This window comes from Fundulus heteroclitus, chromosome 14, assembly GCF_011125445.2.
Source record: "Fundulus heteroclitus isolate FHET01 chromosome 14, MU-UCD_Fhet_4.1, whole genome shotgun sequence".
NCBI lineage: Eukaryota > Metazoa > Chordata > Actinopteri > Cyprinodontiformes > Fundulidae > Fundulus > Fundulus heteroclitus.
In genome coordinates, this window is record NC_046374.1 from 28862970 (window position 1) to 28874919 (window position 11950).

Here is an 11950-nt window from a genome sequence, read left to right on the forward strand (position 1 = left end):
GGGGGGATAGATGCGTCTTCCTGTGCCTTTTTTTTTTTTTTTTTTTACGCACAGATTGGAGGGTATTTTACGCAGGGCTTTGGAGCGGGCCAGGAATGTTATGTGTCGGTGTGGCAGGTGGTGCGCGGAGGCAGGGGGTGTCCGGCGTGTGGTTTGTAACGGGGACACCTCACAGCCCGCGAATAACGGGAAACCCGGCGGGGCCCCGCGAGGCTGCAGGTTCGACGCTGGCTGCAGAAGTTGGTTCTTTTAATTTGCGTTTCTGTATAAAAAAAATCGGTTTATTTTATAGCTTTACTTAGAATAAAAAAAAAATGTCAACATAGTATTTTTTTTCATGATTAAAGGTAGCTTTGAGGCCGATCACGTCGGCTTCTCTTTAATCAGAAAAGGCCCGTTGCTTTCCACGTCGACCTTCAACCCCAGACTACTTCTTCCTTGTTCGGTCGCTCCGACTTATAAAACTCCACACCTATATAAGCCCGCTCCCTGAACTGGTTTATCGCTCAAAACGCGTCCCTCGGTTAAGTCTCCGCGGACTCCCTGGAATAAACACAAAACGTGTCCAATCAAGAGCCAACGTGATGTTGGTTTCTGAAGGGACCCGCTCACTGTCAAATCCTGATGGGGTTTCGATCAGCTTTCCATGGAAATTAGGATTCGGGGATCACAACTATCACTCTTTCGCCCCTCTCCCCACCACCACCACCACCCCAACCCCCGACACTGTTTCTTGAAAACAATCCCCATTGTTGCCGTCGGCGGAGTTTTTTATTGTAACAGGCCGCCGGTATCAGATAACAAGTAACGGACTACACCCTAAACCCTCTCCTGCCACTCTCTGACCCTTCCCCCGCTCCCTTCCCTTCCTCTCCTCTCCCGTTAACTTTTAATCATTGACTGACATCCTCCTGGCAGTTCGAAATAGGACGAACGAGCTGATTTCAACTCGATAAACTTTTCTGATTGAACGCTGTAAGGGGTGCTGTGCATGTTTACATTTATAATCTGGTCTTCTAATCAACTTTAGCCAGTGTCTCTGTCTCTGCTTTACCTGTTTCACCATGAAGATGTTGTGTTCAGGGGCTCACAGTGTCCTTATCTGACCAGTGAACCGTCTTCTGCATGTTTGCTGACCCCTTTACATGACTTCTGGCAAAACTACCAACTAAATGACCAAAGGCTTTTTTTTTTTGCCACCTTCCCATAAAGGCCAAATTTGTGGAGCGTGCGGCTCATAGTCCTGTGCACAGGTTTTTCCTCCAGAGAGAATCCAGCGTTTGAGATATTAATTGGTTAATGGGACATTAAACTTCCCCTCAACTTTATCCCTGACATGTCTGGGGTCTTTATAGTGCAGTCTCTTCACTAATGTCCTTTTGAAGACGCATCCACAGAACAGCTGGATTTCTGCTTGGACTGAATTACTCAGTTTAACTCTTTTTTCTTTTACTAATTAGGTAATTTATGAAGGCATTTGATTGCACTGGATTTTATTTAGGGCGGTGGAATTAAAAGGTGGCTAAATACAAGTCTCACACTGTTTCAGATGAACGTCTGTTCATTTCTGAGTAACGCAGCTCACGTTTGGCTATTATTTCAGATTTTGAACCGGGGACTGGCTTCTAAAAAAAAAAAAAAAAATCTGTGAACTAGTCCTTTAAGTTTCAAATGGCAGTCCAGAGTCAGGTGCCAACCGCTGTACTTTTGGTGACGTGGACAGCGATTTCTAACAGTTCCTGAAACTTGTTTTTGATGTGTTTGTGTCTCCCACTCACACAGCTACGCCCTGTGCAGAGAGCCTTATCACCGACATTTGTTAGATATTTTCACGGGGTGGTTTTCGGACTGATTGTTTTGTTTTTTTTTTATTAATTTTTTAGCATGAAGTGACTGCAAGTAAAATCATTTCAGTCCTATTACATCATTGAATTAAAACATATAGATTAAAATAAACCCGGAGCACCTGTACACGACGACTCGTTGTCAACACCCTTTTTTACCAATACCCAGCAACGGTCTCTCTGCTACAGTTTCTGGTATGTGCCGTTACTTGATGTACCTGCCTGGAGTGCGTTGGCGTCCACACACACACACAAAAACAAAGGAGGCCACAGTCGAAATGAAAACACTCACACACACACGCACAGTGAGGTATGATAATTATCTTACTGAGAAAGAGAGTGGAAGGTGTGCTGAATACTTTATTATGAGCAAGACGATGCCATCAGGTTGTACGGTTTTCCAGGAGGTGTGTCTGTGTGTGTGTTGGAGTTTTATTTTTATCTCATAATCCACAAACATGTGTCAGGGCCTGTTTCTGATGGATCATCAGTGTTAATGTGTTCTGCTTTGGGCCTCCTATGAGATTAGATACAGCTGATGGGATTTTAGTTGAGTAACAGAAATCCTAATGTTGCAAACAGCAACAAATAAGCAATTGTTCTTGACATAATGTTAAGAATGAGCTGTGCCTCTTTTTTTACTTGCTCATCTTTATTTATTTTTTTTACTGGGAAGTAGTTTCATTCAGGAAGGAACTCTGTGAAATGTAACTTTTTCTAAATCATCACATGTAAAACTATGGCATAAAAAGATCTTACATTTGCCTTTCTTAAGAAGTCAGCGATACCCAGTTGAACGAGTTATTCTGCATTTCGTTTCCTTTTGCAAGAATACCCACACTCCTTTTAGTTTGTGTGTATGTCAGATAGACAAATTAGATTTCTCTATAAGGTTTTATTTATTTTTAATTGTAGTTTGAATTTTTTTGTGCCTTTTTTTTCTTTTTTTTGTTTGGTCAAAAATTTCAAATGTCTATTCTAACGATAGCATTTTATGATAAAAGATGGTGGCCTTTAAGGATTTCTGGATTTTACACTATCAAAAACAAAACAAACAAAAAAAAAAAAACACAGTGTAAGGTACTGTACCTTTAATTGTAGCTAGCTTTGGTTAAATAGAAACAGGCTCTATCACCCTGTTTGGCACTGAGAGGCTTTCTGTTGTGACTGTGCGTTTTCTCCAAAGGATTACATAAGAAGACATCCAGATTTCACACACAGCACATCTCCTGTAGAAGCCAATATGTGTAAAGTCTATATAAGACGGGAAATCATGTATGTATGGGTGTGTGTTTCACCAGAAAAGGCAAATTGGTTTTTCACCGCACAGCTGGCCGTTTGTATTATCTTTTGCTTTATAAAAAAAGCTAAAGTGGAAATAAATCAGCTTTTAACTGCAAGAACAGCGTCTGGACATTTCCTGTTTACCATCTCACCCCGGTAAATCTGTGTCAACCATAAGATTCTGGTTTAAAAACACTCCAGTGGCTTTAAGTGTTGGCTTAGCTCCTACATTTCCTAACAATCAAAGTTATAAGACTTTAGATTCTGACTTTAAATTAACGCACTAGATCTTAGGTCCCACTAATGTTCTGTTAAAGCACCTCCATGACACGATTTAATTACAATCTTTGTGTACACGACACTAGTAGAAAGTCAAAGATTGTGTTTTACCTGCGACACCTCTAGTACGCAGTATGTTCTCTAAAGCTCAACAACATGTGTACAAACAGGCTAGTCAAAAAGGCGCCACCACAAAGTCACTCTGTGAATTTAGCATCCTGAGCCACATTCCATTTTTGTTGGCGGCCGTAATATACCGAAAACAATTTATAGTATTTCCATTAATCACTTATTGTTTTTTTTTTTCCTCTTTTCTCATCAACTTGTGCATCTAAGGGTATTCAAGAATAATTAGCCAAAATCTAACCTAATATAGATGTGACTTTCACACTACTATTGAAATTAGAATACATTTTTATTCATATAAATTGATTTCTTATCCCTTACCTTGATTAAGTGAAAGCAGAGTTTCAGATTAACAAATCAGATTTATTTTGTATGAAGCAACACCTTTGACCCTTGTTATAAGATATAATTTTGATAGACACAGTGCTTAGTAATGTGCTGTTTCTTGTTTAAATGCTAAACAAATGCTAACTTAATGCCCATTCATGCATTTACAAAGAAAACATGAAACTGGCAAAACTTAAAAAAAATGGTGGCTCTAAGACATGCAAGTGTTAAATCAGTGAGCCTTGAATGGTGCCGGTGGATTCGGTGATCTGCTTTCAGTGTCGGCGCTAACGCTGCCTGAAGGTTAATGTTTATTGAATGGAGGAAAATGTAACGGACCCTACGAGCAGCCGGCTGCCGCAGACAATACACCTTTAGCAAACACACGCTGAGTCATACCCGACGTTTGATAAAGTTATCTACCGATTGTTGACTCTTTCTCTCGGCTGAGCAGCGTTATAAATAATAAGAAAAACATTAAACGCTAAGACGTGTGCAAACAGCACTGGTGTTCTTTCTTCTACTTTGTATTGAATAAAGCACTTTTGGGTCTTTGGAACCCCTTCATCCAGTTACACCCAGACATACACACACCCCATTCATTGGTGAGGAGGGGGAAAGGAGGGGTGAGCAAACAATACAAGTTGAGATTAAATGTCCACAAGCGGCGGTCACCACAGAGACTATCAATGCACCGGAGTAATTAAGACAGTTTTTAAGCCATTTCAAGCAAATTCTATTCACTTCTCTGTATACGGTGTTGGGACCTTTTAACTGGTTTAATCCTGACCAAACAATTAAAGATCAGATTTCTCCACGAAACTCCCCTTATAATTACACAATAAAATCTAGGAAAACCGCTATTCTTCTGTAACATTTTGTACGTTTCTAAGACCTGTGGGTTGGCAGATGGCGAGGGTGGTCCCAGGCTTTGAGAAAGGGACGTAGAGAACGTTTTCCAGCTAATCTTACTCCATCTTACTGAAAAGAAGTCTCAGACCGACTGTCATACCGTGGAATCAGGCTTTCGCCCAAGCCGTGAAATGGTGTACCAGATCTTTGCCTTCTGAATTGCTAAGGGGGTTCACAGAGTCTGATTTTCCTGTCTACTTGTGTTCCTGGCGTTTTTGAGTAGGCTGACTATCGTGTCCCCTGAGGCGTTGTGTGGAAGGTGCTGTGTGGAGAGCCAGGGACACTTTAAAAGGGTCTTTGTATAAGTAAAGCAAGAGCTTTACCCACATTCTTCACACAAAGTCAAGTACCACCATAAGACAAGATGGACAGATAAGATAAGATTAAGATATAAGATAGATAAGATAAGATGCCTTTATTGTCATTATACATACAAGATACATACATGAAATTCCGTAGATCAGATGGAGGGTTAGCCTGAGATGCTGCGACTGAGTGCGCCACCATTAATGGCCAACCTGACCAACATGTCTTTAGTAGGGGAAACCGGAGCGCCCGGAGGAACCCTACGCAGATACGAGAACATGCACTATGGCTGTCCATTGTCTCTGATAGTGTTTATTGTGTTTATGGACAGGATCTTAAGGCATTGTCGTGTAAAGGAGGGCTTCTGGTTTGGGAATCTTTAGGTCTCATCCTTTCTTGTTGTGGATGATGTGGTCCTGTTAGCGTTGTTTTTGGACAAGACCTTCCGCACACACCGGCACAGACAAATATGTAGAGACCGTTAGGACAGTCCTGAGTCCGAGACCGGGGTTCTCAACATGTTATGGATGGAATCCGCCCTCCAGGTTGGGGTTTAGTTTCTGAAACAAGTGCAGAAATTCAGGCATCTTGGTATCCCATGCATGAGTGATGATAGAAGGTAGTGAGACACGGGTAGATGGATTGGGGTCTGGTCTGTTCAAATGAAGGCGTTGCTTTTGTCAGAATGGTAATTAAAGAACTTCGCCAAAAAGCAAAGCTTTCGTTTTTCTGGTCCTGACCTTTACCAACGGTGACGAGATGTGGATTATTGCAGGAAAAAGTGAGATTCTAGATACAAGAGGCTGAAAATGCAGGATGGCTGGGCTCGCCGTTAGAGTTCATTGTGGAGCCGGGAGCTATTCCGGCTCAACCGGTTGAAGTGATTCAGGTGAGGACGACTCCTGGGCGCCCCTTTTGAAAATTTTCCAAGCCCGTCCCACTGGAAAGATAACCAGTGCAGACCTTGGGAATGGCTTGGGATTTCACAGAAGGAGCTAGACGTCTGGGTTTCCATCCTAGACCTGTTACCTCTGTGGCCTGGAATCAGAAAAGGGGAGATGGATGGATGGATGGATGGATGGATGGATGGATTTTGTCAAATCTTGTGAAGCAACAAAACTTTTATTTCATTCCGTAAATCATGGGGAGATCTGATATTTGTATTCTTATTTATAAGGTTTTGGGTTTCAATTAGAAGAAAGGTCAGAACAATCATCTAAAATCTTATAAAATGCAGTCATATAATTTAGTATTGTTGACAGCCCTTCATAATAACCCGCTTGTTTCTCCGTAAACCCGGTCCCGAGATCCACAGGGGCTCCGTGAGTGGCATTTCATTACCAAATATGCGACTCAGGCCGCACAGAGCCCTCACTGTGTCCCGGCGTACCGTTAACTCTCTAAGTTTATAGATCAGCTTTTGTGTCTTCTCATCTTTAAAGATAGCTGAAGGGCCTCGTTTGCATTTACATTTGGGTTTTATCAGATTCAGGCCCGACAAACTAAACTGATTCCTTGTTTTCCCTCAGATAAGCCACACCTGCCAATGGGCTACCTGAAACACACACACAAAAGCGCACCTTTATAATGGGCCGTTGGCTTTTTTTTTTTTCTTCTCTTCTGTCGATCATGGCGCTTTCTTTTGCCGTTTTTTCTTTATGTTCTGCTCGCGTACACCTTTTGCGGCGCGGTGCACGTCCGCACACACGGACCCTGACGCTCAGCCCTGCGGAGGCAGATTGTTTGAGGAAGGTAAAGAGCTGGTGCTGCAAGACCGTCTGGTTCAGCAAGTCTAACTGTTAAATGGGGTTGTCTTTGTATAGGTTGGTGCGTGTGTGTGTGTGTGTGTGTGTGTTTCTAGGCATGTGTCTGCGTGCAAAGTCATACTCAACAATAGGCCAAACAGGAGCACACCCACCCACACAAACGCACTTATTAAATTCTGTATGTTTGCTAGTAGAGCAAATGTGCAAATACGAAGCGGTGTAGGATGGCGGCCTATTGTGAAACCCAGTAATGGAATAATTTTCTCCTTTAATTTTCCCTGTTTGTATCTCCCTCCCTGTGTCAACAGTGTTCCAATTCACCAGTTTGAAAAGGCTTTTAAAAACCGCATTTACTTTTTATTTAAAAAAAAGTATTTATTGTCAGGTTTCACAATATCAGGAGCTAGAGATTTACGTTAAGTTAAAGACTAAAGCTGATTTAGCGATCAGACTTAAAAAGTAATATAAGTATACTCGTGACGATTCGATAAAGCATCTTTTTAAGAAAGGTCAGGTTGTAGGGAAAACATGAACCTGTCGTGATGATCATGAGGTTTCCACTCTGCGCCCGCATTATATGGAAGCTCTTTTGATTGCAGTGCAGCTGGAGTGGATATGAATGCCACAAAACCAATAAAACGGTGAGCTGTTTGCTGTTTTTTAGTTTAATTAAAGCATTCAAAACAACAGCCAGCGGCGCACATTCCTGGTAAAAGGTGAACCCGCATCCTTTAAATTCTAAGATTTCACCTATGGTATGTGAATTTGAGGGTACCTTAATGTTTCACATTTATTTTATTCTTTTTTTTTTGGCTTCATCTTTATTTAAATGAATAATTATACGACGAGTTAGCACAACATAGATTTGTATGGTTGCTGGTCATTTTTTCCCTTTTGCCGACTTGGTAAACAAATCTACAAGTACATAGTAATTCTGTTTTATTTCGGTCTGATCAGAGGTCCTAATCCCCTTTTGTACCCATGCATCATAATTTTGTCCCTTAACTGTCTCCGTTTTTTTACCCATAAACAAAATATTTCGTCCCAATATGCCTATTGTTTCTTCCCAACATGTTTACAAAGTTTTATAAATGTACTTACCAAAGAGAGCCCAACAGATTTTACTTTCACAAGTGGAGCATTACTGCTTTCGCCACAGTGCTCCGCTTGGTTTATATATGCAAATAGCTTTGATTTGCAGTTTTCTCTGTTTAATACACCATTCTATTTCTATATAACCAAATGCAAAAACTCTAATATTAAGACGAATAAACTATTTTTGTAACTTTTTGTAGTCTACGACATTCTGCTATGAATGTCTTTCACAGGAACGTTTCAGCTGTCTCCATTTTCTGTTTGATGACCAACAAAAAATTGACACTCTTATGTTTAAATTGTTTAGGATTTTGGTTGTGGCCAAAATTAAAGCTAACCAGGATTTAATGCTGGACTTTTTACACCAGATGGACAAAAACGTCTCGGCTTGATATTTTTCAGTTTATTAAAAAGGGAATGAAGACATTTACATAATGTAAATTATATTAGTGTAAAATAATCATAGCACAAGCCGAGTGATGATCATTTTTTCTCCCTGTTTTCCTGCCAGTCTCCATCTTTCCGCCATCGGTCCTGATGACGGAAGTGGAGGCCAGCCCTGCGGAGACGGTGCCGCTCTGCCTCACCAAACGCTCTCAGTCGGACAGCCTCGCCGAGCTGCCGTCCAGCACAGTGCTCGGACAGCCGCGGGATTCCACCGGGCCGCTGGAGGGGAAGTCGGACATCAGACGGAGCATACAAGGCGGGTCGTTGTATGTCCGGTCCAAAATCAAGGTAAGAACGGGCGAACAACTGCAGAGCTCTTTTGGCTGGATCTGAAACGGTTCGACGCAGCGGTTTGCTGGTAAATCCTGCAAGATAATCTGTAAAGATATTCTTCATAAATTAAGTCATTGGAAAATCAATATTTGGTTTTGGGGGTACATTCTATTTGAAGTCGTATTCAGATCAAAACTGTTTGTTGGTTAAACCTTTAGGTTGTTACAGCTGAAACGTAACTGGAGGGAATCCATTTGTTAATTTGCAGCTTGAACGTCATTTTTTTTTCTCTCTCTCTCTGACAGGTAACTACAGGCGAGTTGCCTGCTGATCTCTCTCATCTTCCTCAAGCTCATCCCCCCATTTCCAACCCACAACCTTTACCTCCACAAGCCACTGTGATGCCAGCGGCCCCCAAGCAATCCCCTGCCCCATCGGAGGCGCCGTCTCCGGTGAACCGGTCAACGGGTCAGAGCCCAAACACTCCCCCAACACCGGCGGGAGCGTTTGTCTGCCAGGTAAAACCACTGCACTGCATGCTTAAAGTCATTATTCTCAGTAGTCAAACTTGACTATTAAATTACCGCGTTTGTTCACTAAGAAAATTACCATTTCATGTTATAAAAACAACACAACTGCATGAAAAGATGACATTTTCTTATATAGTTACCCCTGTTCCTCAAAAGACCAAAAATATTACAAGAAGAAAACAATATGATTATAAAACGTGAGCTTATCGTCATTCCTAAGACTAACAATAAGAGAAAAAAGAGAAATATCTGCTTACATTTACAATCTAGTCAACATTATTCCTTATATTTAAGCTGCACATTTGATTTATTTTTTTTAATATATAAAAGATTATTTGGATTCCTTGATTTCTTTGGTTAAATTATAATTGGATTCATTGTGGATTCTTCCACATGAGCAATAAGCCTTTTAAATTTGTGGGATATATTATTAATTCAGCTGTTTAACCAGTGGTTTCCTAAACTCTAAGAAAATATTCTCAGATTATGTTTTTTGGAAGATTACCCTACTTTCAAGAAAGTAACATCTCAGTTCTAAGAAAATCAACTTGGGGTTTTGTAAGTTACTTAAAGGAAAGTAACCTGGAACCTCCAGGAAGGTATTCTGTGAGTTCCAACAAAATTAATTACAAGGTCTGATAAAATAATCTGTACATTACAAACAGGTTAACCAGCAACCTCCAGGAAAGTAACAAGTAAGTAAAAGGGAGTTATTTTGTAAATTCAAATTAAATAACTTGAGTTCTGAGAAAGTAATTTGTAAATTCAAGAGAAGTAATCTGCGATTTCCAACAACGTTTTGTCTCAATAAACAAGATTTGAAAAGTAAACTATAGGCACAAGGAAAGTCTGCAGTAGGTTCCCGAGAAAACAACATCTACAACCCATCAAAATAATCTGTAAATTCTACGACAGTATTCATTAAGTCCAAGGAAAGTAACTGTGAAGTTCTTCTAGAAAATGTTAAATTCTGGAAGGTATTTTGGTGGTTTCAAGAAAATAACTTGTAAATCAAGAGAAAAACAATAACCTGCTGCAGTCTGGATGGTAACCTGTAGGTCCCAAGAAAGTAACCTGCACATAGTAGGTACACCTGGTCTGGCGTTCTGTTAACTGTGACATCATCCAGGAAAGACAGATCACCCGCTATTACCATCTAATGTAGAACAGATTACTGGATCAATGTGTGCTTCTGTGCTTTTTTGTTTCTCTTGTTGTGTCTCTGTTCTGTCTTCTGTAACCCCCAGTCGGTCGAGGCAGATGACCGATCATACTGAGCCCGGTTCTGCCAGAGGTTTTCCTTCCCGTTAATGGGGAGTTTTTCTTCCCACTGTCGCTTCATACTTGCTCAGTATGAGGGATTGCTGCAAAGCCATGTACAATGCAGATGACTCTTCCTGTGGCTCTACGGTTCCCCAGGAGTGAATGCTGCTTGTCGGGACTTTGAAGCAATCAACTGGTTTCCTTATATAGGACATTTTTGACCAATCTGTATAATCTGACCCAATCTGTATAATATGATTGAACTTGATTTTGTAAAGTGCCTTGAGATGACATGTTTCATGATTTGGCGCTATATAAATAAAAAATTAATTGAATTGTTTTTTAAATAATCGGGAAAGTTTGAAAGTCCATACCTGTAAAGTCTAACAAAATAATCTGTAAATTCCAGGAAATGAACGTTCATGTAAAAAATAACCTTTAAACGTAACATGCGGGTCCCAAAAAAGTAACCTGTGAATAGTTCAGAGAAAGCGAAACATTATCTCCAGTAAAGTAATTTGTAAATTAACTGCAACTTTTACAAACATAATCTATGAGCTCTGTGCTAGTAGCAGCTATATTGTTTTGGTCTACAACATTTTAATTTAGAAGTATATATTTGTATTTATTTATAACTTTAATAGCTTTTAATTCTGTACACACAAATCTGTCGCGTCAATGCGACGTTATTCTGTCGATGAGTTAAGAGGAAACTCGATGAAATCATTAAATCTAGGCCTCCATGATAGAAGCACCCCGGGTAAAGTTTGAAACCGTTGTTGTAAAAATGTCGTGCCTGTGTGTCGTTGCTGGTTCCAGGTTTGCCAGAAGACTTTCCAGTACCAGCGCATGTTGAACAGACACATCAAGTGCCACAGCGAGACCAAGAGACACTTGTGCAACTTCTGCGGCAAAGGCTTCAACGACACCTTCGACCTGAAGAGACACGTCCGCACGCACACAGGTAGCGGCTCCGCTCTGGTTTTTTTTTTGGTTTTTACACGTAAACGGTCCCAGAAGGCCTTTTGTTCACGTCTCTTCCTTCATCCAGGCGTCCGTCCGTACAAGTGCACGCTGTGCGACAAGGCCTTCACGCAGCGCTGCTCGCTGGAGTCCCACATGAAGAAGATCCACAGCGTCACCCTGAAGTACGCCTACAAGGAGCGGCGCAACAAGCTGTACGTCTGCGAGGAGTGCGGCCACACGGCGGCCACGCAGGACGAGCTGCTCCTCCACCTCCAGTCGCTGCACCCCGACAGCGCCCTGCTGAAGGGGAAGGCGGCGAGGAGGGCGGGGGGTCTGGGCGCAGCGGCCGGCGGCTCCGTCGGAGGATCCGCTCCCAGTTCTCCGCGGGAGGCCGACAGCGACGACACTAACGGATCGGCGGGGCAGTAGACCGCCGGCACGAACTGGGACGGGGCGGATGAAGGAGGCGTGGCTTGACTCAAGGACATGTCAAGGAGTGTATTGTTTATATATTTATAAAAAAAAAAAAAAA

The 11950-nt window shown here is 41.6% G+C and overlaps 1 protein-coding gene across 1 annotated transcript in view; it reads left to right on the forward strand.

The window, feature by feature from the left end:
* Positions 1 to 11950, forward strand: part of ovol1a (ovo-like zinc finger 1a) — a gene marked incomplete in the record, with an annotated part of 21806 nt that extends 9856 nt beyond the window's left edge. Inside the window, 4 exon segments of the mRNA XM_036146684.1 lie at positions 8481 to 8674; positions 8965 to 9177; positions 11272 to 11416; positions 11504 to 11950. Coding sequence (XP_036002577.1) covers positions 8481 to 8674; positions 8965 to 9177; positions 11272 to 11416; positions 11504 to 11847 — 896 coding nt within the window.